Source organism: Carica papaya, chromosome 6, assembly GCF_054855325.1.
Source record: "Carica papaya isolate Zhongbai chromosome 6, ASM5485532v1, whole genome shotgun sequence".
NCBI lineage: Eukaryota > Viridiplantae > Streptophyta > Magnoliopsida > Brassicales > Caricaceae > Carica > Carica papaya.
Window position 1 is genome coordinate 29218008 of NC_142314.1, and position 24013 is coordinate 29242020.

A 24013-nucleotide genomic window follows, 5' to 3' on the forward strand; every position below is an offset into this window, starting at 1 on the left:
CATGCCTCCTCTAAAGACTACTTGCAATAAATAATTTAGTTTTTTTTTTTTTTTTTTAATATTAAATAATGTAAAATCTTAATAATTCTTATATATTATATTGTGTTAAAAAAATAATAATACTTTAACGTTGTATTAAGTAAGTAAATGCCAAAAAATATTTATACGGTTATAAATTAATATATATTATCAAATATTTGTTTTAGATTCCCATATTATAAATCAAATAATTTAATTATTTATATGCAAATTAAATAATTATATGAAAGCAAATGGTGCTGTGCTGGGCTGCTCCCAATTTTGAAATGGCTTACACGGTGCCCCCCCCCCAATCAGTTATTATAATAGTATACATAAAATTCAGAAAATAAAATATAAAATAACAAACTGATTTTAATTTAACTTGCAAAATTAATTTTAATTATTGTCAAACCCTTTTTTTTTTTTTTTTTTACTACAACGGAATATATATTAGTTTTTATATTATTAACTAAGAAGTGGATTGGTTATTGGAATTATATTTTATTTAAATAAAGTTAAATCACGTGCGTGTGTATGTATATGTGTGTGTTTATATATATATATATTAGATAGAAGCTGTCCCTATGAAGAGAACCCTAGAAAGATTGAGAGAGTCCTAATTGTCTGAAAAATTAATTCAGGTGGGTGTGGGGGAACCGGGGGACACGACCATCATCACTAATCATTTCATTTGAGCTTAAACTTCAAATAATTGATGGGTTTTTTTTTTTTTTTAGTTTTAAAAAAATATTCTCACACGAACTCAAATAATTGGAGTTGTCATCTAAAAGAAATAATAATCTTTTAGGAAGCAAAATAAATAATAATTGAAGTTGTGAGGACCAATGAAAATGGGAAAATATATAAGGATTTGGAGGGGTAGCTTTAATTTATATTTTAAATATTTGTCACAACCAATTTTGTAAAAAAAAAAAAAAACCATTATAAAAATAAGGGTCATTACTCAAATAAAGTTATGTAATCAAATACTTTGAACCCAAAAAACAAAAAAAAAAACAAAAATTAGCCACTTTGGTCTAGTACCTACATGTATAATAAAAAAGATTGAACTATCAATGAAAGAGCATAAACTCTTAATGATCTCTTACAATGAGATCCAAAGATTGATGAACTTTGTGTACCAACACTGACTGCATTAACTATTATAATGAGCATATTTTGATACACATGTTGGCTGAATGAATAAATAGTGGTTCAAAAGTAAATATTATGAATCAAACAATAATCGTCATTGTTGATGATAAGTACTGAAGAAAAAAAAATCGGAGATCTAGTAATAAATATTAAAGAGATATAGTAAAAATATAAAGTTAATATTATACATTCCATAGCGAGTAAAATCTTAGTTAATAATACTACATATCAAAGTTAGAAATTAAACTCAATGACGAGTACTTATGATATTTAAAAAGTTAAAAGTAAAGAATAGTATAAAAAAAAACTTGATTTTAACGTGACCAAAATGAGTGAAATCCTAATTATTGTGTGATTCTTGTCCTACTTTATATAGTTATCCAAGTTAGTTATAATTACTATTGTTGCAGGCACATGATTTAAACTTAAGAATATTCGAGAAAAAACATAAAAATTTTAGTACAAATGGAAAAGAATTGGCCAATGTATGGTTATCCAAGTTAGATTTAAGTTGGTTGCATTATTAGCATGATCTTGCTATAACTATATAGTCTCTCTTATGTGTACGAGTGTATTTATTTATTAAAAAATTTAACTTTTGTTGTATGAGCACAAAAAATATATAGTCGTTTCCTAAGAGAAACTTGCGTGAATTATTATAAACATGGAAAGAAGATAATTCAGAAACTAATTTCTTTCAACAAAAAATTCTCAAGGTCTATTGTTCCTTCATGTTTTTTTAAGACTCTGATTTTTAATATTCATATTGCAACATGAGTTAGAGGAAGACAAGTTTTATCTTAAACAATTAAATATTATGTTCTTTAAAATTCAGAAAAATTTTATCATAAACAATTCAATATTAGAGTAAAAAACTATCATGAGAGGAAATATCAAACCACTTTCTTATTAGTTACTTAAATCCATAAACTTTAAATACAAAGACTTTATAATCATTTTAATTAAATTAAACCTTGAGATTTAGGTAAAAACATATTTGAATTTATAAAATAAAAACTAGAAAATATTGTTTCGTTATCCAAATGAAGATTTAATTTTCTCAAGAGACCACTTACAAGTGTTAAACTAAGAACTCTCAAATGAAATACAAGGAGAAAAATAAACAATTGTTACAATTATTTTATTTACCGTTGTATTTACTCAAAGTAAGTTTATATTCTCTTTCCCAATACTCTGATTTGTTTTTTTTTTTTTTTTTTAAAAAAAAATTATTACAGTGTGATTTCAAAATAAAAGATATTAAGGTATGTTTAAAATAAAATGAGATTTGAAAAATAATAGTTAAAAATAAAATGAATTTTCAAAATTTTCTCATTCTTTTCAAACTCATACAACAGTCTCATTATTATTTTCTAAACCTAAAATTTTATTTTCAACAATTACAGGTTTTTATCTATAAACACTTACAAATTTGAAAGATTGTCTTGTTGGTGCATATTTAGGGAGCCTGCACTGAATTTTTGCCACCTTTTTTAGGCATCCATGCCACTCAAAACCCAAAATGAGAAAAGCAGAACTACTGCAGCATTTGAGAAATCAAACCACCTCAGCTCGGCCCTAAGACCGGCTACCTCCTTCCAAATGGACCAGATGCAGAAAAATGATAAATAAATAAATAAATAAATAAAATTCAGTAACGCAAGGAAACATAAGTTTAGTATATTTCCAGTAAAAGGTTTTGCTTAGGATACAATCAATTTGTTCATTGACATTCTATGCTTCAAAATGACCCTGACCCACTTTCATAGCTTGTAACTTCACTTCTCGTTCAAACCCCAACTCATTCAACTACACTCTCACCAACTTAAAAAACAGACAAGCTATGAAGAAAATCTCTATCCCCAAAATTATCCTGGACTCAAAAGGAGTATCTATCTATCGTATCAAACCATTACATCATTCAACTTTTGCTACTCCTTCAGAGGGGCTGCTGCTTTCCACCACTGTCTCCCTCACAAACCTAGTAAAATTAGCAAAATTTCCTTAGTAAAACAAGAGATACTGCTTTCATCAAACCATGTCAGTTCTGTATATCTTGTGGTTTTAGATTGCATCATTCAGTACAAGCTCAAAAAGAAAGAGAAGCTTCCAAGATATGGAAAGAGTACCTAGCAAATTTGTCCCGAGATGATTGCAGAATGTAGATTGAGAGAATAAAGCTCAACATCAGCCCTGGTTACAAACATAAATACCCTTTCAGTGGTGACTCCAGAAGCAAGTTTATTCTTGTACCATATATATTCAAGGTTGTACAAATTAATGGACAAACCCAAAAGTGACCCTAGGTTTTTCCCCCCTGAGGACAAGGCTGGTATGCAGACAAATAAAAAGTTAATACAATTTCAAAAGTCTTGGCAGCAATCTCACTCCAGAACTATTACACCCCTCTAAACCAGGGCAAATGGCCCTGTTTGGCTATTGCGCAAACCTATATGGCATCAACTAAAGCCATGATAAACATTTCATAATTAAAAGAAGAAAAAACAGAAGAATATTTAGCCTTATTTTTTTTTTTTCGAAGTGAGATACATTAGATAAACCAATTCCTTTTGCTTTTTCTTTCCATGTTAGAGAATTACAAAAAATACTAAAACAATTCCTTTTGTTTGTATCTTTTCATGTTTGGGCATATTGGGAAAAAGAAGTCTAACTTCCTTATCACTGAAGGGACAAATATCTAATTTTTCAGTTAATCACATCCCTGTCAAGTTGGAATAGCCTTGAAAGAGGGAGGTCAGTCTTATTGCTTAAGTATTGCTAAGAGTGGAAGAGGATGGTTCCAGAGAATCTTAATGGAGGATAGGGTTATGGGAGTTGAAAGAAATGGAGAACTTCTGGAGGAAGTGCAGATAACCTGACAGAACGTTCTTTGCAGAAAGGAGAAATGGCAAAAGGTGCTTTTTCATAATCATAGAATTCTTTGGGGGAGGGAGACAAAAAATGATCATGTGAAACAAGTAGGATGCAACAGTATTCTGAAAGAATTGGCTCCCAACTTACAGTTTGTTTGGAGGAGTCTACAAATCCTATTTGAAGCACAGAAGGCTCCAATGGAAAAAGAGAATATCAATTTCACAACGTCAATTGCCAATTATCTCAAAAGATAATAACTGTTATGATTGCAGCAGAGAATCCCAGCCAAGTAGTCCCTGTCCACTCCCAACCAAAAGCACACAAACCTGTTGAACAAAATATAACAAGGACAGATTAAGGAAAAACTGCTTGAAAGGAGAGATGACAGCTTGAAAAGGGAGGCTTAAGAGGTAGGTTAAGCAGGTCGGTGGCTCTGTTTTCTTCCAAGCAAGGTATACTTCCTCATCTAGAGCTTGGCCAAGGCTGTCCAGCACTTCTGGTGGAGAATAGAAATAGCCAATTAAGTGGATTACCTACTAATCCACTCCTACCCACTGGTCTCGAGTGGGTAACCAGGTAAGATTGAAGGATTGTCGTGTGGGTATGATCTATAAAATTGATCTTTGAAAAAGATTATGATAGAGCAATTGTGATTCCTTTAGACAAAATCATTTTTAGAAAAGACCAAAGTCATCTCTGGCAGAGGTAGATTAGAAGGTGTCCATCTTCAGTATCTTTTGTGGTCATTGTCAATGGTATGTCTAACTTGTGGTTTTGTGGGCTGAGAAGGATGAGACAAGGGGGCCCTCTTCCCTGTTCCTTTTACGATTGTGGTAGATGTTCTTAAACCAGAGATGACCCACAGGTCAAAGAAGGCTTTGATGAAAGGCCTTTATGTTGGGCAGGCAAGAAAAAGATTTTTCTTTTGCAGGTTGCAAATGATAAAATTCTACTCCTTTCACATAGCGACCATGCGATCAATGGTGAACTCACTTGATTGCAAAATTTTTAATGCATTTATTATTTACATATCAGCCTTACCAAGAATAGCCTTGTGGCAATTACTGTTGAGGATATTGTCATTACATTGGGCATGGCATTTTCTTTCAGCTTATACCTATTCAGGCATTTGTTCTTTTATGGTTAACCCTTGAATTTAGTATTTATGGGACCAAGTGATCAATAACGAGCCCACTTTATTGTAAATTTTTAAGTGCATTTTTGGTTTATGTATCAATCTTAACAAGAGTGGCCTTGTGGGGATTAATACTGAGGACATTGCCAATAGAAGACTTGTTGTGCTTATTGAGTCTGGCATTTTATCTTGGCCTGTATCTATTTAGGCATTTTTTCCCATAAGGGCCAACTCTTGGGTCAAGTCATTATGGGATCCAATGGTGAATATGGTTTCTAGGTGAATAGGGTGTTGGAAGGGCAGGGTATTTTCTCTAGGAGATAAGATAAGTCTTATTCAAGCTTCTTTGTTAAATATTCTTTATTTACAATCCCAAGGGGGATAGTTATGAAAACCAAGAGGATTATCAGAAACTTTCGTTGTTTAATGCAGGTGAGATTCATCCTATAGAAAAGATGGTGGCATAGGTACTATGAATTTGATATCTAAAAACCTCTCTTTATTGACCAAATTGTTATAGGTATTTCCCTCATGAATCTTTTCTTTGTAGAAAAGAGTGATCAAGAATGAGCATCAATTGTGAAGGAATAGTTGGAATTCTAAAGCTAGGAGAACCACAGCTCAAAAGCCTCTAGAAAGTCATTTCTCAGCTCTATGACCTTTTCATTCCTCTTTCTCTTTTGAGGGTAGGAAATGGCTCCCAGATTTCGTTCTAGGAAGATATCTGGGGTGATGATCTTCCCTTGCTAGCATTTTTCCCACCTTTAGAACCTTTTGTCACACGTAGTATTTCTATTTATCACCTTCATCCACCAACATTTCTTTTGAAAGAAAAAATATCGTCTATTCAAAAATACCAAAGGATGCAACCCAAATACATGATTCACATATCATGCAAAATATCTATAAAGCGTTAAAATCATCACATGAATTAAGAGAATGATCCTTGATAAAAAGAAAACTTAGGTCTAGAACCAAATACTTTTTGATTGATCAAAATTCGAGTCAGTAACCTCAAAAGCTCTTATATTTCTTTCTTTCCGGATAATGCAGAAGGTAACTGAGGGAATAAGACTTGAAGACCTCTTTTCTTTATAGGCCCCTTTCCATGCCGTAATCTCATCCCTCATCAAACCAGCTATTACCCAGTTGATACCACTAATGTCCACAAATGATAGGCAAACGGACAGTAGGATATGGCCACATGATTCTGCATCACTCTAGCACAAGTAGCAGCTATTAATCAAAGTTTTTCCCTTGCTAGTCAATTCATCCAAAGTTAGGATACTCTCTAGCAACCTCCAAAGCAAAAGAAAGCCACCCTATGAGACATCTTTACCTTCCAGAACAGCTTTGCAGGCAGTTCCATACTAGTTCCATTCTTCTTGGCCAGATGCATGTAAAAAATCTCAACAACAAAGAACCCTTTGAAGTTAAGCCTCCAAATGGGTGGTCCTCGTTCCATTAAGAGTACATTTGGAAAGAAAAAAACAGAAGAGATTCGTACTTATCAACCTGCCAATCATTTAGATTCCTAGAAACCTCCACAAACCACAAGTACTTCTCCCCCAAGCCTCAGAAAGCCTTTTGAACCTTGGAATCATCATATCGCGCAAGAACAGAAATCCAGAGAAACCAAGTTTTGAGCGCTCCACCATATAACCACTCGTCATGTCAAAATCTTACTCTCACCAGATCCAACCTGGAGCTTAATGCATTTCACAAACTCCTTTCTCCCCATGCATATCTTCCGCAAACCAATACCATGCAGCATAGAAAGAATCCTCGTATACCAACCATCCTCCCATGCCAAATTTAGCACTTACTATTCTCCTCCACAAACTATCACCATCCAACGCAAACCCCCATAATCATCTCCTAGAAAAGCCTTGTTAACCTCAACCAAAGATGTCAAACTCAAACCATCGTGTTAGATCGATTGTTTAACCACATCCCAAGCTACTAAAAATATCTCCTCTGCTCCTTAGGACACCCTATAAAACCTGTATTGAATAGACTCCAACTTCTTGGCAACACTAACAGACATTGTCAGCAAAGACATTTAATAAATAGAGAGGTTGGCGCTTCATTTTTTTTTTTTTTTTTTAAATAAAAGAAGAGAAGATGTATTAATGTGAGGTGCTAAAGGAGCACCACCCATTTACAAAAAATTTACATGTCAATTAGCATATTTACAATAAAATCTAAATTTTCAAAATATTCTAAATTATGCTCTAAAACAATAGAGGCAAACTAACAAAACCATTTATCTTTGATGTTATTAAAGTCTTGTTCGAGCCCCTCAAAAACCCTGTTGTTTCTCTGCTTCCAAATTCAGAAAATGGTAAGAGAAATTAATCTAAGCGCTTTATTACTATTCAGACCTTTCCATACCGGAAGTTTGCAATAAACAAAATCTGTCATTACCCAAAAGATCCCTAAAAGCTCAAGTATCACGCTCCAAAGTTTGTGAGATATTTGACATTTCAATAGTAAATGATTAAATGATTCAAGAGATCTCTTCCATAAGAAATACCTTTTGACAGTAGTATGCCCTCTTTTCATCAAATTGTTTATTGTGAGGATTTTTCTTTTTGCAGCTTCCCAAGCAAAAAAAAGAAACAATTCTTAGGGGGGGCACCCAATTTTCAAATGATTTTTGAGGGAAAAAGATATTTTTCATTAGAATTATGACCGGCCAAAAAAGAATAAAGAGAGCTAACACTGAAAAGGCCATTCTTTTTTAATTTCCAATGCAGTTTATCGTTTTAATTTTGTAACTATATATTTGCCAATAAGTAAAGTAAGGATTGATAACCTTCTAGTTTTCAATCTTGAAGGTTCCTCATCACTGTGACACTCCAAGAGGCAGGAATGACTGAACCAGCAATATCATTTATAGTGACAGCTTTGTTTCTAGCAATCCCATAGATAAGGAGATATTTGTCTTTTAATTTTTCTGAACTACACCAAAAATCTTTCTAGAAACGGACCTTGAACCCATTACCAATCCATTTTGAGCACTGAAATATCGCATTATTTAATGTGATGATGTTCTTCCATAAATTATAACCATAGTTGTTTTTAATATAAGAAAGATTTTGTGGATTGTCATTATACTATTTTGAGTCTGTCATTTTCATTCCAATATCTCCAAATCCATTTACCAAGAAGTGCCTTATTTAGTTTGACTATTGATTTTAGTCCCAAACCCCCTTCTTTTAAAGATTTTTTGATCTCCAACCAATTCACTAAGTGGTATTTCTTGTAATTTTCACTATCACCTCAAAAAAAGTTACATTGGATCTGCTCTATTTTCTTTGCCACCTTATTTGGTATGTTAAGCACCGATAAAAAGTAAATCGGAAGATTGGAGAGTGTGCTTTTAATCAAGATCAATTTACCTCCTTTTGATAGAAATTTTTTCTTCCAAGTAGATAATCTATTATTGAACAAATCGATCACAGGTTCCCAGCAATTACTATCATTGTGCTTGGTGCCAAGAGGAACGCCAAGGTAAGTGATAGGTAATTGTGTCTGCTTGCAGTCCAAAACCACACTAAAATCTTCATTTCTGGAGCTGTTTTCTAACAAAACCATTTCAGATTTTTAAAGATTTATATTTAAACTGCAGACAGCCTAAAAGCATAGTATAATACATTTTAGGAAGATGAAGGAGATGAAATTCGGTTGACAGAAAATTAGTATATCATCAGCGAAGAAAAAATGAAAAATTTTCGTTTTGTGATCTCTATTACCTATAGAAATCCCTTTAATCAAATTCAGTGATTTTGCTTTCTCAATAAGTTGATTCAGTGCCTCCATCACAATAATGAATAAGAGTGGAGAAAGGGGATCCTCTTACCGTAGACCTCTAGAGGCATTGAAAAAAGTGGAGGGTCTGCAGTTGACGATCACAGCAAAACTAGTAGTGGAAACACATGTTTTTATCTAGCTTCTCCATTTGGGTCCAAAACCAAGTCTCAAAAACATAAAATCCAGGAAATTCCAGTTTACGTGATCAAATTCCTTTTTTATGTCAAGTTTACACAGAATTCCTTCCTTGTTGTGTCTAATGGCTTCGTCAACTGTTTGCTAGTCTAATGGCTTCGTCAACTGTTTCATTAGCAATTAAAATGGCATTAGCAATCTGTTTCCCAGGAATGAATATGTGCTGATAGTTTTCAATGATGTTCTTTAGTACTTTTGACAATCTTTTTGCTAGTACTTTGAATAACAATTTGTAAATACACTCAATGAGACTTATAGGACGAAAACCATTATAATTCTTTGACTGAGGTCTTTTGGGAATCATGACAAGAAAAGTGGAGTTTAGTGATTTTACACAAGTGTTGTGGTTGTAGAAATCATTGAATAACGCTAATATGTCACATTTGATGATGTCTCAAAAAGATTGAAGGAATTTGATGTTGAAACTATCCGGACCTAGGGCTTTGTCCCCTTCAGTGAATTTTTCTTCAAGCTGATCTCTTTCACTATCATTTAAATTGTTGAATGGGAGATTGTCAAGATTGGGTCTGTAGTTATATTCTTCACAAAACAATTTCTGAAAGAGTTCTTTTGCCCATTCTCTCAAAGCTTCATTACCTTTGATGTATCTGTCATTCACAATAAGTTCGTCAACAAAATTTACTCTTCTTCTGTGGTTAGTTAACATGTGAAAATATTTAGAATTCTTATTCCCATCTCTAAGCCGTTTCTCTCTTGATTTCTGTTTCCAAGAAATTGGTTCTAAATGTAGTTTTCAATCAGTTTTCAAAGAGATTCCTTCTATTTGTATCAGTTACAGACAATGAAACATTTTCCTCTTTTCTGTCAAGAAAATCAATCTCCAATAGGATGTCGTTGATGTTTTCCTCTTCCATTATGCTTGCATTTTTTGCCCAACTTTTGATTTCCATTTTAAGTCTTTTTAATTTTTGAGCAATCCTAAAGCTGATGGTGCCAGAAATATGAGTATGAGTCCGGACATTTATCACTAGGGATTTGAAGCTGTCATTACCCAGCCATTTATTATCAAGCCTGAATAGAATAGGACCCCATTTGATTCCGTTAAAGGAGAGCATGATTGGGAAATGATCTGAAGTAGGTCTAGAGAGCACATTTTGATTGATCCAAACTAGTTCAAGAAGCAAGTCGGATGAAACCAGAAATCTGTCAATTCTTGAATAAAATGGATGTTCCCTTTGATTGCTCCAAGATCACCTGCCCCCTTTTAATGGAAGATCATTGATATCCAAATTGTCAATCAACTTTTGAAATTCCTCTATATCAGATTTTGAAGACATAGTTCTGCCTGTCCTTTCAGAACTTCTTAAAACCATATTGAAATCACCTTCGACAACACCTCTATTGCCCCATAAGTTTCTGATAGCAGATAATTCTTCACCAGGTTTTGTCCTTTCATCATTATTACCCCTGCAGTATACACCAGAAAAATATCAAGGGATTCCATTATTTAAGTTGGAAAAAAGACATGACAGAGTGGTCTCACCTGAAAGGAAGTTGTAGCATAGAGCGTGATCTTTTCTCCGCATAATTAAGATCCCACCAGCAGACCCTTTGGCAGGGAGAAACTGCCATCGCACCTCGTCCATTCGCCAAATGCTTTTAATTATCTTCTCAATGATCATTTCCATTTTTGTTTCTTAGAGGCAAACAATTGAAGGTTTTCATCTGTTAAGACAGCCTCTAATGATACTTCTCTTTCTCTGGTCATTTAAACCTCTAACATTTCAAGATAGGATTTTTTCTATCATTTGATAATTTTGGTTTCATCACCTGATGCCCTGGTCTTCTTGTTGTGTCCATCATAGTTTATGGAGGAATGGAGTCTCTTTAATTCTTTTGACATATTTTCGTTCTGTTTCTTCTTTCCCGATTGCAATAAGAAAGGCTCAGAATTTCTTCCTTCTATTTTCATTTGTAAGTCAAAAAATAGGTTGTGTTTTCAATTCATAACCAAAGAAAAAAGTACCTAACTCTTCACTGATGCATAGAATATTCTGTGCAATCCATTCAGAAAATAGTATAGGGTCATATCTTTTGTTGTCATTTAACAGCTTGTGAAGAGAGGCTATAATTTTTTCAATGTGCCTGATTTTATCATTCTGAAGAATGTTTTCTCCGATCGGCGTTTGTTCTTAAGCATGTATCACCATTTCCATCCCTATGTTCGGTCCTTGTGCATGTATCATCAATCCTAATTGAGAAACTTCATCTAAATTCATACCTGGGTTAGGGATTGATGACATTTCATTTTGCCATCTGTTTGAGAGAAACACAGTCAAGGCAAGATCACATTCAGGCCTCCCAATTCCTTTTTGAAACTCAGATGAATCGCAGGAAGGCGTCTGTTTAGGGTTCTAGGTTGCTGCATTTTCTTCTTCATTTTCTCTGCTCGAGAATTGCAGAGTTTCTTCCAGCAGGTTTGGACATGTGTGCAGGTTTGAGTTCGTGGATTTTTTCTTTTTTCTCCAAACCCAATTTACCTTCAGCGCTTTCTTGATTGGGCTGCTCTTCTTGTTTGGGACTAAGCTTAGGCCCGCTTAAGTGTATTTGAGTCCTGGATTGTTTGCTTTCCTATCTGAAGGTGATGAGTATTTGGGCTTCTAAACTATAGTTTGGACCGGAATTGTTTTGGAAGCATTCCTGCCCGGTGGTTTATAATTTGAATTTCAAAAATCGAGTTTTTCATATACGGGTCAGGTACTTTCTCCTTCGCCCGACTAAGGCAGACTATATTGGTTTTCAACAGTTCTGCGTATGATTTCTTGCCAACCATTGCAAAAAGAATGCTGAAACTGCTTTTGCAGGTAGGACAGCATAAAGAAATCTATAAGATGCATCTACTGGTGGCTACTGGAAACATGAAGGAGGCTTTTTAGTGTTTGTGGGAGCTGTGAAAGGGTTTTGTAGGGGAGTTTCGGTAAGCTCGAAAATAGCTTTCATGATTTTCCACCAGCCCCCAACCTCAAAACCATCAGGAAAGAAGATTCTCTTAACTGATTTTTCATTTTCTTCCGAGAGGACAAGATTTCGGCCTCGTTCGTTCCAGACCATGGCAATAAAGAGATGTTGATTCTCACTTTTTATGTTTCTTCCCCAGGTTTTTCCGCCTTTGTTCCAGTAAAAATCGCTCAAACCTTCAACTATCCAATCGACTTTTTTTTGTTGAGCGCAATGGAGAATCTGTTGCCTCTTCCATTCTCGTAGATTCTCAGTCCGTCTAGGTTCTTTCCATCACAGACACTATTGAAGGATTTTCTCCCAATAAGTACAAATCTTTTGGCACTAGTTGAAGACATTATGGGGACAGGATAAGAGTTCGGTCGGCCAAAAAATGTTTAAAGCGTTAGCACAGTTATTTATGTTCGTTGAAAACAATAGGAGACAAGAAGAAGAAGAAGAAATGGTGGTCTTGGTTGGTTGGATACAGTCGCAAAAGCTAGAGAGAATTTTAGAGAGATAGAGAGGAGAGAGAAAGGGTCCTTAATGTGGTTGTTCCTCGAGAGGTGGCACTTCATCAACCAACACAATGGACACAACTCTTAGAATTTCCTGTTTTTCAAGAATTTAAATGATCAAGTATTAGATGTTATGTTTTCTTTGCTCTACATCCCTAAGCCTTTTAATGTTTCTCCTCATTTTAATAATAGTTTCAACCTTGGACTCTTCAAGTGTATATACATACAAGTACCTTTTACTCATCTTAACATTATTCTAGTTTTCATGGCAAGACTTTCACTTGTGCAATTTGAAGACTTTGCGTTCTTCATGTAAAGGGTTATGATTCAACTTCTTGTTAGAAGCCTGACTCATTATGGTTCACTATGGCTGAGTTTAGAAGAGTGAGAGGGAGAGATTAAGAGAACAAAGGGAAGGGGAGAAGAATGTAGAGAGGGAGAGAATGCACAAAAGACAGTAGAGAGAGTTTAATTCTTCATTGCATTCTGGTTGGTGCAATCCACCATTTAAGATGCCAATCATTGGTCCAATCAAGGACTGTCATACAATTTACAGCAGTCACCAGCTGCTACATCATAATATTCTCTAGGTGCTACTAATATGCTAATCGAAAGGGAATGACAAGAAAAAATTACAAAAAGAAGACGACAGACTTAACAATAACACCTAATATTACTTGACTCCCAAGAATAATTCAAGTTCTGACATCACCCCTTCCTCGGCCCAAAACCTTGTCATTAAGATTCAAATGAGGGAACTGCCCCTTCAGAAGTTTCTAGCATTCCCAGTTGTCTCTTCTGGTTCCATGTTGAGCCATTTCACTAGAACTTGCTCTATGGGCCTTTCTCAACTATTAATAGTCCTTTTCTATAGAATAGTTTCTGGCTCCACCCTGATTTGACCTTCAGAGTCTGTTATATGGAATGTACTGTCTTCTGGCTTGAGGTCTCCTACATATTTTTTGAGCAGTGACAAATGAAACACAAGATGAATGCTTGTTCCTGGGGGCATCTTGAGCCAATATGCAATGGACCCAATCTTTGCTTCAACTTGGAACGGACCACATTACTTAAGAGCCAACTTGGAATGCTTGTTCCAAGATGTTCTTTCAGTTTTCTTACTATTCGCTAATAATTTCAACCAATTATATGACTCTACTATTGTCCCTCAGCATTTTGCTCATTTCCTTCCTGGTCTTTACCAACTCTTCCAATTCTGCCACTTGTGTTTCCTTGGTCATCTGTTCAGTAATGAGGGGAAGCAGGTAGCGATACAAGGTAGTGAAAGGAGGCATGTTAAGGTTGATTTGGTAGATATAATTTGAAAATTTTAGAAAAAAAATTTTAATTTTATTTTTTGATACTTCTTGTGACATTACAATCGAAGTATATATACAGAATTCTTATTTATAAATAAAGAAATTTACATTATTATAAGGATTCTAATTAATTCTACTAATTAATTACATCATTATAGAAAAGATTACGAAAATGATTATAAAGTAAAAATATCTCAATTAATGGAGCAACATAATATTTTAATCAATACTCTCCCTCAAATTAGTGAAAAAACATCACAGATATCCAGCTTGCAGACCATGTTATGGAAAGATGTTGCAACATTAAAACATTTACCACCTAGTCAATGCTGGAACGAGCAACTACATTCTACTTCTTTCTTTACTAAGTAACCAGGTTGTTTTCTACCAGTGTGCAATAATTAGTATTTAACCCTCTATCATCTAGAGATCCTACCCAATGGAGGCTGAAAAGATGCTGCAAACTTGAAGAAAATCACCCAAAACAAATATGTCCAATGATGAAGCGGCAGCAGACACATTGGCAAGTGTAGTGGCACTCGAAAAACAGAACCAGAGAAGGCATGTCGACTCGGCGCATGGAGAAACTAGATCTGAATGGCTCGCAGAAAGGAGCAGATGAGTCGTCTTCGTGCATCGCGGAACGCAGCGAAAGCTCAGCCGCGTGAAGGAAGGCTGAAGATGCACAATTTGAGCCTGATAACGTGCGATAAGGCCAAATCTGTCTCGATCGGGAGTTTTTGGCGGCGTCCCGACAATTTTCAGGCCAAATGGAGCTTTGTTGGTGGCGCGTATGGCTCATGCGCTTCTGCTGCTGGCGGCATATGTGGCTCACACACGAGGAAAACGGTCATCGGATTCTAGGGAGCAGGCCAGTGGTGAGCTGCGACTCAGTCTAGTTAGGTGGTGAGATTAGATCTTGATAGGGGAAAATGGCCACCGGATTCTAGGGAGCAGGCCGGTGGTGAGCTGCGACTTAGTCTGGGTAGGTGGTGAGATTAAATCTTGATAAGTGGGTACCAACTCAACCTATTGTGATATTTTAGGGTTTAGAAAAAAATCCTTAAATTAGAACCCCAAAACAACCTTATTTTGGCTCCGATACTATGAAAATTTTGGAAAAAAAAATATTAACTTTATTTTCTAATATTTCTTATGACATTACAATTGGGGTATATAAACAGAATTTCTATATATGAATAAATAAATTTACATTATTATAGAAATTTTAATTAATTTTACTAAATAATTACATCATTATGAGAAAGATTATGGGAATGATTATAAAATAAAAATATCTCAACTAGTGGAGCAACAAAATATTCTACCCAACACTATTACACCACCATTTTACTAGGCTCAACCACCTAGTCCATTCTCTCAGTCTTCTGAAGGTCATGCATCTAAGATAGTTATCAATGCATTGTTTGACCCTTTCTATCTATCAATCATATTGTGGATGGTAGCCAAAGCTGTAAACAGGTTATGATAGCACGATATATTAATTAGATTTTATGAACCAAACCACTATCACCAAGATTGTATCTTTCCCTCCAGATATTGGTAGTTTCTCTACAAAATCCATGGTAATATGTGTCAATACTTGGTTAGGGACCATGAGTTTGCAATATTCTTGGATAAGATACATTTTCTCCCTTCTAGCATTGGCACACATTGCACCTTTGAGCCTAGTCTGCCACATATTGTTTCATTCTAGGCTAGAAAAACCCCTTACTTGAATCGAACATAAGTTCCCCGAATTCCTGGGTGGCCTCCTATTAAAGAGTCATGATGATAATGTAGCAACTATTCACTAAGTTTGGTTCCTTCTCACATATAGAAATTTACTTTTATACCTTAAGAGATCTCATTCATTGGAATAAGGAGGTCTTGTCTTAGGCGTTATGGATGGCTATGTAATGAGACTTCGAGCTGTAGTATCCCCTTAGTAAGACTAGTGGATATCTTGCATCCATGAAGGCACAATCAAGAAAGTGATCATGATAAGTTCTCCACTTCATTGAAAGTCCCTGAAAGACAAGGCATTAACAACCCTGTTTGTTATCCACTTCTTGTAGTGGATCTTATAATTGAGACCCAGTAGTTTCAAAATTCCCTTTGCTTGCAGAATGTCTAGATTTGCTGCTTTAACAAGTGTTCAATGCATTGCTAGTCAGTGTGAATGATGAAACTCTGTTCCTTCCAGATAGTGATTCCAATGTATAATAGCCATGACAATGGCAAGCAACTCAACTTTTGAGAGAGATTGGTTCTTTAGACTTAGGGCCTTGCTGAGGAAGACTACTGGTTCCCCTTGCTGCATCAATATTGCCCCAATTCCTTTCTCCCTTGCATTATTCTCCAACATGAAGGGTTGCGAAAAATCATGAAGTGATAAGAGAGGTGCTTGAGTCATAACTTCCTTCAGTTGTTGCAAAGCTCTCGCAACGTCTTTACTCCATTGAAAGGCATTCTTCTTGAATGGTTATCTTAAGGGTCGACGAATCCTCAGATATCCTTGATTAAACTTCTAATAACACCTCATGAGGCTGAGAAAGCCCCTTAGGTCCCTGACAATAGTGGATCGTGGCTAGGTGATCATAGCCTCAACTTTGTTAGGGTCCATTTGCACTTCTTCCTTTGTGATTACGTGGCCTAAACACTCTATCTATTTTCTTGTCAAAGCAGCATTTGTTTTCTAAGGTACAACTTGTGTTGTCTGAAAAGTTCAAACACATTAGGTGCTCTATATGTTAGGGCATTAAAAAGTTGTAGATTGAGATGTCATTAAAAAAATACAAATAAAAATTTTGGTAAGAATGACCCAGTTCATGAGTGAACATTGTCTGGACTTTAATAAGGTCGAAAGGCAACACCTTGAATTCAAAATGCTTGTGGTGTGTTTAGAAGATAGTTTTATGAGTGTTTTCTGGTTTGAGCCTGATTTGGTAATAGGCAACTCTCAAATGTACTTTCAAGAACATGGTCATCCCATGCAATTCATCTAGGAGATCATCAACTATCGATATTGGTTCTTAACAATGATGGTGTTGAGCTTTTCGTAGTCCAAGCAAAATTCCAAGACCCCATCCTTCTTTTTACGAGCAACACAGGGGAAGCAAAGGGACTGTGGCTCCACTAGATGGATTGGTCTAGCATCTAAACTATCTACCTTTCTATTTCCTCTTTTTAAAAATAACGATACCAGTATTGTCGAATGTTGATAGAGCTCGCACTAGAATTAGAGAAATAGCAAGATCTTAATTCCTTTTTGGAGGCAGAGACTTCGACTCCTTAAAAATGTCCCCGTACTTCTTGATCAAGGCCTTAAGTGGCTCCTTACTACTGATTCTTCCTTCTTTTTCCTTTATCCTTCGCTGGCATTATTTCGAGTATATAGTGTTGTTGACTCTATGCGCCGCCTTGAGTGCAAGTTTCTCAATATTTTTTGTGATAATGGCCTTAAGGCATCTTCCGCTATGAACCCTTGTATTACCACCCTCTCCTTGGCCATAGTAACGATGCCACCTACATCCTTTTAAAATCAAAGGAGACCAGATCATAACTTCACATGCAGTCTATTCCCCAAATAACATCATAATGACCAAGCTCCACAATTGGAAAGGAACACCTGAACTAATATCTCTGTATCTTCCAATTTAGCTCAAGAGTATTGAAGTGTCTCCTCATTGTCTGTCCATTGGTCACAAGCACCCTGAGTGTTGAAGTTTTAATAAGCGTTATGTTGCATCTTTCTGCCATCTTGCAATCAAGGAAGGCACAGTTGCTACGACTATCAATCAAGATTAGCGTAGGCTTTGAGTTTATCATTATTCATACCTTAATGATTTTATTATTCTCCTATCCTTCGACAATATGAAGGGAGATTTCCCCCATTGTTTCCTCTTGACCTTCTTCAACTGGTTCATTTTTTTCTTCAACTTCCACCTCCTCCTCCTTTTCTCTAGTGACTTTTAGCATCATAAATTGCTTCCCTCTGTAGAGGTAGCCTGGGAAATACCTTTTTCCACACTTGGAACATGCATTGTTTCCTCAGCCTTCTGTATGGTTTGCATTAACGAAAGGTTTTGGGTTATGGGATTTTGAAGGAGGCTAGTTTCTAGTGGCGTCTGGTGGGTGTTGGGAAAAATTGGGTGAGAAGTGTTTGTGAGTGGGGTAGGAATATTTCCAGAGCCATTTATGTCGCCTCATCAGAGCATCAATGTGTTCGACTGCAACAGTACTTATTCATATGTTATGCTAAGTGTTTGTGATTTGTAGAGTTTGATGATGGGTCTTAATTCCTCATTGAGGCCGCTTATGAAGCTTGATATGAAGTAGGCTTCATCAAGCATCAGATTGATCTTCAACATCATCAACCTCAACTCCTCAAATTGTTCTTGGTAATCCGATAGAGTTCCTTCTTGTGTAAGTTTGTAGAAGTCCCCTATCACATTAGCCATCTAGAGGTTCCAAAACCACCTATAGAGTTCGGCTTCAAACAACATCAAATCCCTCCCCCCTTCTTGAGCTGGCTAGCCTTGATACGAAGTGTCTAGCTTATCTCCAAGAAACAAGGCAGCTATCTCCACCTTCTGCTCCTCTGATGTTCCATAAACCTAAAAATATTTATGGCAGCACCTCAACCATGCCTTGGGGTTTTTGTCTCCGGAAAAATAAATATCAAATGGGGGGTAAGTTGCCTCCCATGTTTCCGAGGTCATCGGTGTTTAGCTACCACCCACGGTATCCCTAACACTAGGTTGGGTAGAATGCCTCTTGTTGGGCTTGTGAGATTTGTCTGTGTCCATATGGCTATGCGTTAACTAGTGGTGAAAGAGATGCATTTGGTGAGGCTGCTATGGTGTAAGGTATTGATGGTTTCTACCGTCATGGCCTCCACGTGGGCGTTGTTTTCTGCCATTATCATGTCCAAGGACTCATAAATTTCAACCATGAAGTCCTGGAAACACTGGTCTATCCCACAAACGGTGTCCTCAAGCTGAGATACCCTCTGAGCATCAGTCATGGTGACTTTTTCTTTACCCTTCGCCAGTTTGGAAGCTGCTGTGGTAGGTGCTCCAGGGTCGTTCTGCTCTAATACCAAATTGTCAGGGGCCTAACTCATTATGGTCCACTAGAGCTGAGCTTAGAAGAGCAAGAGGGAGAGATTACGAGAAGAATAAAGGGAAGAGAATAATGTAGAGAGGGAGAGAATGCAGAAAAGACAATAGAGAAAATTTAGACTTTGGATAATTATTCATTGCATTTTGGTTGGTGCAGTCCACCACTTACGATGTCAATTATTGATCCTTAGAGGATTGTTGAACAATTCACAGCTGTCAGCAACTGGTACATCTGAATATTCTCTAGGTTATACCAATATGCTAACTGAAAGGGACTAACAGAAGGAAAAATTACAAAAACAAAATTACAGACTTAGTGATAATAAGAACCCTAATATTACTTTGACTCCCAAGAATCATTAAACTCTTGATACTTTTATTTTCAACAGGCTCAAAACAAATGGTCTAGCGAGTTCTTAGATCAAACCATGCTCTTCCTTGATACATGTGTGTCATGACAAGGATTAGGGACTTTGGTTTGCCCTCCTTTGGGTATTTAAGTTGGATGCTTTGGGAAGAGCTCCTTTCGTTGGTTTATGGGTGTTGTGTTTGGAGTGCTTGTTACATCTGTAAGGCTAACTACTTACCTTCGTCTGTTCTCTGGGAATTTCTTTGCTTCTTATGGGCTAATTATCATGGATTCCTTAATATGCTTCTTTGGATTTTTTTTTTTTGCAATGAGACCAGAATGCAGTTTTGAATTGATTTTTATATGAGATTTTCTTCTTTTTTTTGCCTTGTGTTGGCATTAGATGGTATCCTTCACATTCGTACCTTTTTATTCTTTTTGAAATAACCTTTGTACCCTTTAACTAGCTCTGAAGTAAATATTTATTTTTCCATCAAAAAGATCATTTCATTTTGCTTTCTAGCAAAGTTGTAGTGCATGCAAGAATATAGCTGTGATCCCCATGCCATACACAGAAATGGATATCCTGTATGCACATGCAAGAGAAAGAAAGAGATCCAGTCCTCTGGTAAAGGGATTAATGCAGCAACTTAACAATCTTAGCAACATAGAAACATCTAAATTCTTGAACTTGCCATCGAAAATCACAAAGAAAGAAAGGTTCTTCACTAATCCATATGAAGATCAGTTTGACTTTTCTTTTTTTTGGCTGATGGACCAGTTTGATTGTGGAATCAAACTTGTTAGAGTAATCTAGAAATTAAGCATAATACTTTACCTGATCCAAATAAGACATAAAAACCAGCAGTTACATCTATATCTGACTGCTCCTCCCTGTCATTACCATAAAAGTTTTAACCAAAGGTTCCATAACTTCACAAAAAATAAGATTTAAAATTTAATACATCAAATAAACTTCAAGAGAAGAATGAAAGGAGAAATACATACGCCCTTTATCACAGAAAAAGGTAACAAAAAATGTTTCAGGTATTGTATAACATATTTTATATATAACTTATATCAACAAGGAATGACTACAATGAAGAGAAGATACAACCTAGTTTCAGTTACACCTACATGTCATAAGACCAAAAATAGGCAGAAAAGGAGCACTAACCTCCAAAGTAAAGCCTTTTATCTATGAACAAATATCAATTGACCAGAAAAAGCCATTCCCCATGACTCAGCTGAGATGTTCAACCATTTGGAAGGGGCAGTAACAAAATTTTGAACGGGACAGATCATAAGAATATGTGAATTAAAGGAATCAGTTTGGTAACAATTTAATCAAATGCCTTAACCAATGAAAATGACCAAAGAATTCTAATAGACAAGAATATTAAATAGAAGAGTGAATTCTCTTTCAAATATACAGCCAATAAAATCAAATTAGATGGTTTAATGTCATCCATTCTCCCTGTAAGCCAAGGCATGCATTGTGTGCACCATTGAGAATTGAAATAACCCTTAGAAATCATATGGCACTTGCGGTTGAAATATAAAAGAAATGTTTGCTCCTTTTTGATCACATTAACTTGTTTACTAAAGAAATCCAATAATAATAATAATAGCAATTATTATTATCAACACAAACAACATATTCAACCCATGTGGTTTAGCCTTATTGCAGCTCAAGCCCTGTGCTCTTTTCTTTTTAACAGTTTGATAATCTGTGACTTGGTTTTTTGTAATTTTACATAAAGACATTTTTTCAAACTATTTAGGCATCTTGGAGCTTCTAAATATGGACAAATAGAAGTTCAACACTAAATAAATCAAAATTAGGGGAAAACCAAACAGTTACAAGACGAATAACCTTAGAAACAAACAATTTTACATGGAATAACAAAAAACCAAATTATAATTGTCATAAAAAAACACAGAGTTTGAACTACAATAAAGCTAAACTACAGGAGATGAAACTATAGTTTATGATTACTATTAGGGATGACATCTAAAAATGTCATCTAAAATTTTCAAATATGTATCAAATTACAATCTATGCTTATAATATGTGCATCTTGTGCTATCACATTGTACTACATTAACCTCTTCGTAAAAATTTTCATTAGTTTCAACATCCTTCAATACATAACACTCTTAGCATGCATGAACAAAGTTGAAGAAGGGCGGGCATTGCTACTAGCATGCACGAAAAAAATACAGTTAGAGAATGGAACTGATAAACTTTTAGTGTATTTTCAATTTTCTTATTAGTTCTTAAGAATTTTCTATATAATTTTCAAGGTAAAATGTTCAATAACAAATGAAAATTTATCGATTCTCAAGAATATTATGTTTTGTAGAATATTGAAACTAAAGAAATTCTTAAACAAAGGGTTTAACTTGGCACAATGTAATGGTGTAAGATGCACATTACTGTAAGTGCAAAATGCATTTCGATACAATTGAAAGGAATTCTTGAACAAATGGATTAACTTAGTATAATGTAATAATGAAAGGTGCACATTGCTACAATTAGAAGTGTAGAATGTGGTTTGCTGTAATGCGAAAGTGTAACAGGATTTTAGATATTATCCATTATCATTTATAAAGAAGATAATATTCCACAAGGTTACACTAAGTAATAGTGTACATCGTAATGTAGGCCAGATAAATTTCGTTAGCAAAGATACCAACCATGTGTATCTGACAAGCACATGTTTTGGCCAATGCTGAGGATCCCAGAATTGCTTATGAATATCTGGATGAATTACCACATCTGTAGAGGAGAAAGACCAAAATTGCGATCAAACCCATTATAAATAAATGTTTTAAGGAAAAAGGGGGTAATTTCAACAAAAATAACAGATGCACAATTTATTTTTGCAAATGAAAAAAAAAAATAGTAAAAGACTGATTTCACATTTTAATCATGTCCCTGGTAAAGATCAAGAAGTAAATTCAAGATATGAAAACATACAGTGGTGTGGCATATCAACAACTTTAGCAGTGACACCATGCAAATCACCTCCCGAGTACTTCTGTGTTAGGCAAAAAAAGAAAAGGTTGATAGCCATGAAAATCAGCCAGGTTATCAAACTACTAAAACAAACCATTCCCGGACCACCCATTTTCAAGTAGTATATTGTCCTATGCAATTACAGTATACTAAATTAACAAAAGCCACAATAAGCAGACATACCAAATGCACATCAATCATTGGAACCTCAGAACTCTTGCGATTTACCACTAAAAGCCATGGAATTAGAAACTTTTCTCTTCCAATTTGAAATGATCTGCAGTTATAGTCACATTTCAAAAAGCATGCATTCCCATCAAGCTTATGAGAGAAAGATAAAGACACGTAAATCAAAGAATATTAGAGCAATAAATAAAATCATGTAAAACACAAAATTAAAAGCAAGTGGAGAAGATTCCACTGTACTCAGCCACACAAAAATCTCAAGGATGCGCAAGCCATGCCAGGAATGCATATGCAATTGCGAACAGAAAAGAAGAAGTAACGCTTCACAACCTAGGTGATAAAAACTATATTTTCAACAGTCTGGCTTTGTTGCTAAAGCAGACATGTAATAAAAAGCAATATCATTAAACTGAACTTCTTTAAACTGGAACAAGATCAAGGAAATGGTGAAGCAAATGCTGTCACACAATCCAGATTGAAGTTAGGCAAAGAAGCCACAAACTAGCACAACCACAAATAAACAAGAATCACAAACTTCAGGTAAACTCAGTTCGAAAAATTATAACCCATCATCAAGGCACAATCATCTAGCCTCTTTTATTTTTTTGTCCTGTTGTTCCAGCCTTAACATTATAAAGTGGCATCAAGACATCACAACTGCGACTACTTGCGCTGCCATTTTGTTTCTCACCAAGCAAATTTCACTCATTCCAATTCTAAAGCAACGAGTTTCAGTTTCTCACATCTTATAGGGATCAGCTCCCGTATAACCCATCGGCTTTGCTAGAGGAATCAACACCTAGAAAACCCCAATTGAATCCGGAATATTAGAATTGTAGAAAATAAATCAAATCCGGTAAAACCTACAATCAATTAGATAAATTCTGGTGAGACACCTCGCGATTAACCGCAAATATAGGGCAGTGCTTTCCAATAACATCATGCCACGTTGTTCTCGACTGCAATCATAAAACCAACGGATACTCAGCACCACCCACGGCAATAAAATCAAATGAAATCCGCTGATTCGCGTATGAATATCAGCGAACAATTACTTGCACAGATAAATATTAGAGAGAAACTGGCTGCGTACTGAGTGGTATTGACCCATCTTGCTCATCGGTACAATATCTCCCGGTCGGTAAGCCAGAGAAATCGGTGGAAGCGAAAGTGAAAGTAAGAGTAGCAGCAGCATTAAAGAATTTCTTCTTCTTCCTTTATCGCCCATCGATGCAATCCTTGCTTCGCCCTTTCGCTGAAATTATTGCTAGAAGTGAAGCGATCGCCGATTGTCGAAGAAAAAGGTAACCGGAGTCCGGAGAGGCGTCTTTTCCACCTG

General features: G+C 35.6%; 2 protein-coding genes across 3 annotated transcripts; both read right to left on the reverse strand.

The window, feature by feature from the left end:
• Positions 1 to 2831: 2831 nt before the first annotated feature.
• Positions 2832 to 24013, reverse strand: NPU (ATP-dependent helicase/deoxyribonuclease subunit B). 2 transcript variants are annotated; one of them, XM_088206465.1, is made up of 9 exons: positions 23768 to 24010; positions 23571 to 23633; positions 23418 to 23473; positions 22672 to 22765; positions 22450 to 22510; positions 22167 to 22248; positions 20305 to 20360; positions 3306 to 3369; positions 2832 to 3157 (listed from the first exon to the last, which is right to left on the reverse strand). In XM_088206465.1, exons 1-9 carry the CDS (start codon positions 23900 to 23902, stop codon positions 3094 to 3096), a joined length of 675 nt encoding a protein of 224 aa, XP_088062591.1. In that variant the 5' UTR covers positions 23903 to 24010; the 3' UTR covers positions 2832 to 3093. The 2 variants fall into 2 exon arrangements, with proteins under 2 accessions (XP_088062591.1, XP_088062592.1); XM_088206466.1 differs by lacking the exon at positions 20305 to 20360 and having other exon boundaries at positions 23768 to 24013.
• LOC110811624 (uncharacterized) lies at positions 10015 to 20298 on the reverse strand. Its single transcript, XM_088206467.1, has 2 exons — positions 10701 to 20298; positions 10015 to 10624 (listed from the first exon to the last, which is right to left on the reverse strand). The coding sequence occupies exons 1-2, from the start codon at positions 10787 to 10789 to the stop codon at positions 10408 to 10410; spliced, it is 306 nt and encodes a 101-aa protein (XP_088062593.1). The 5' UTR covers positions 10790 to 20298; the 3' UTR covers positions 10015 to 10407.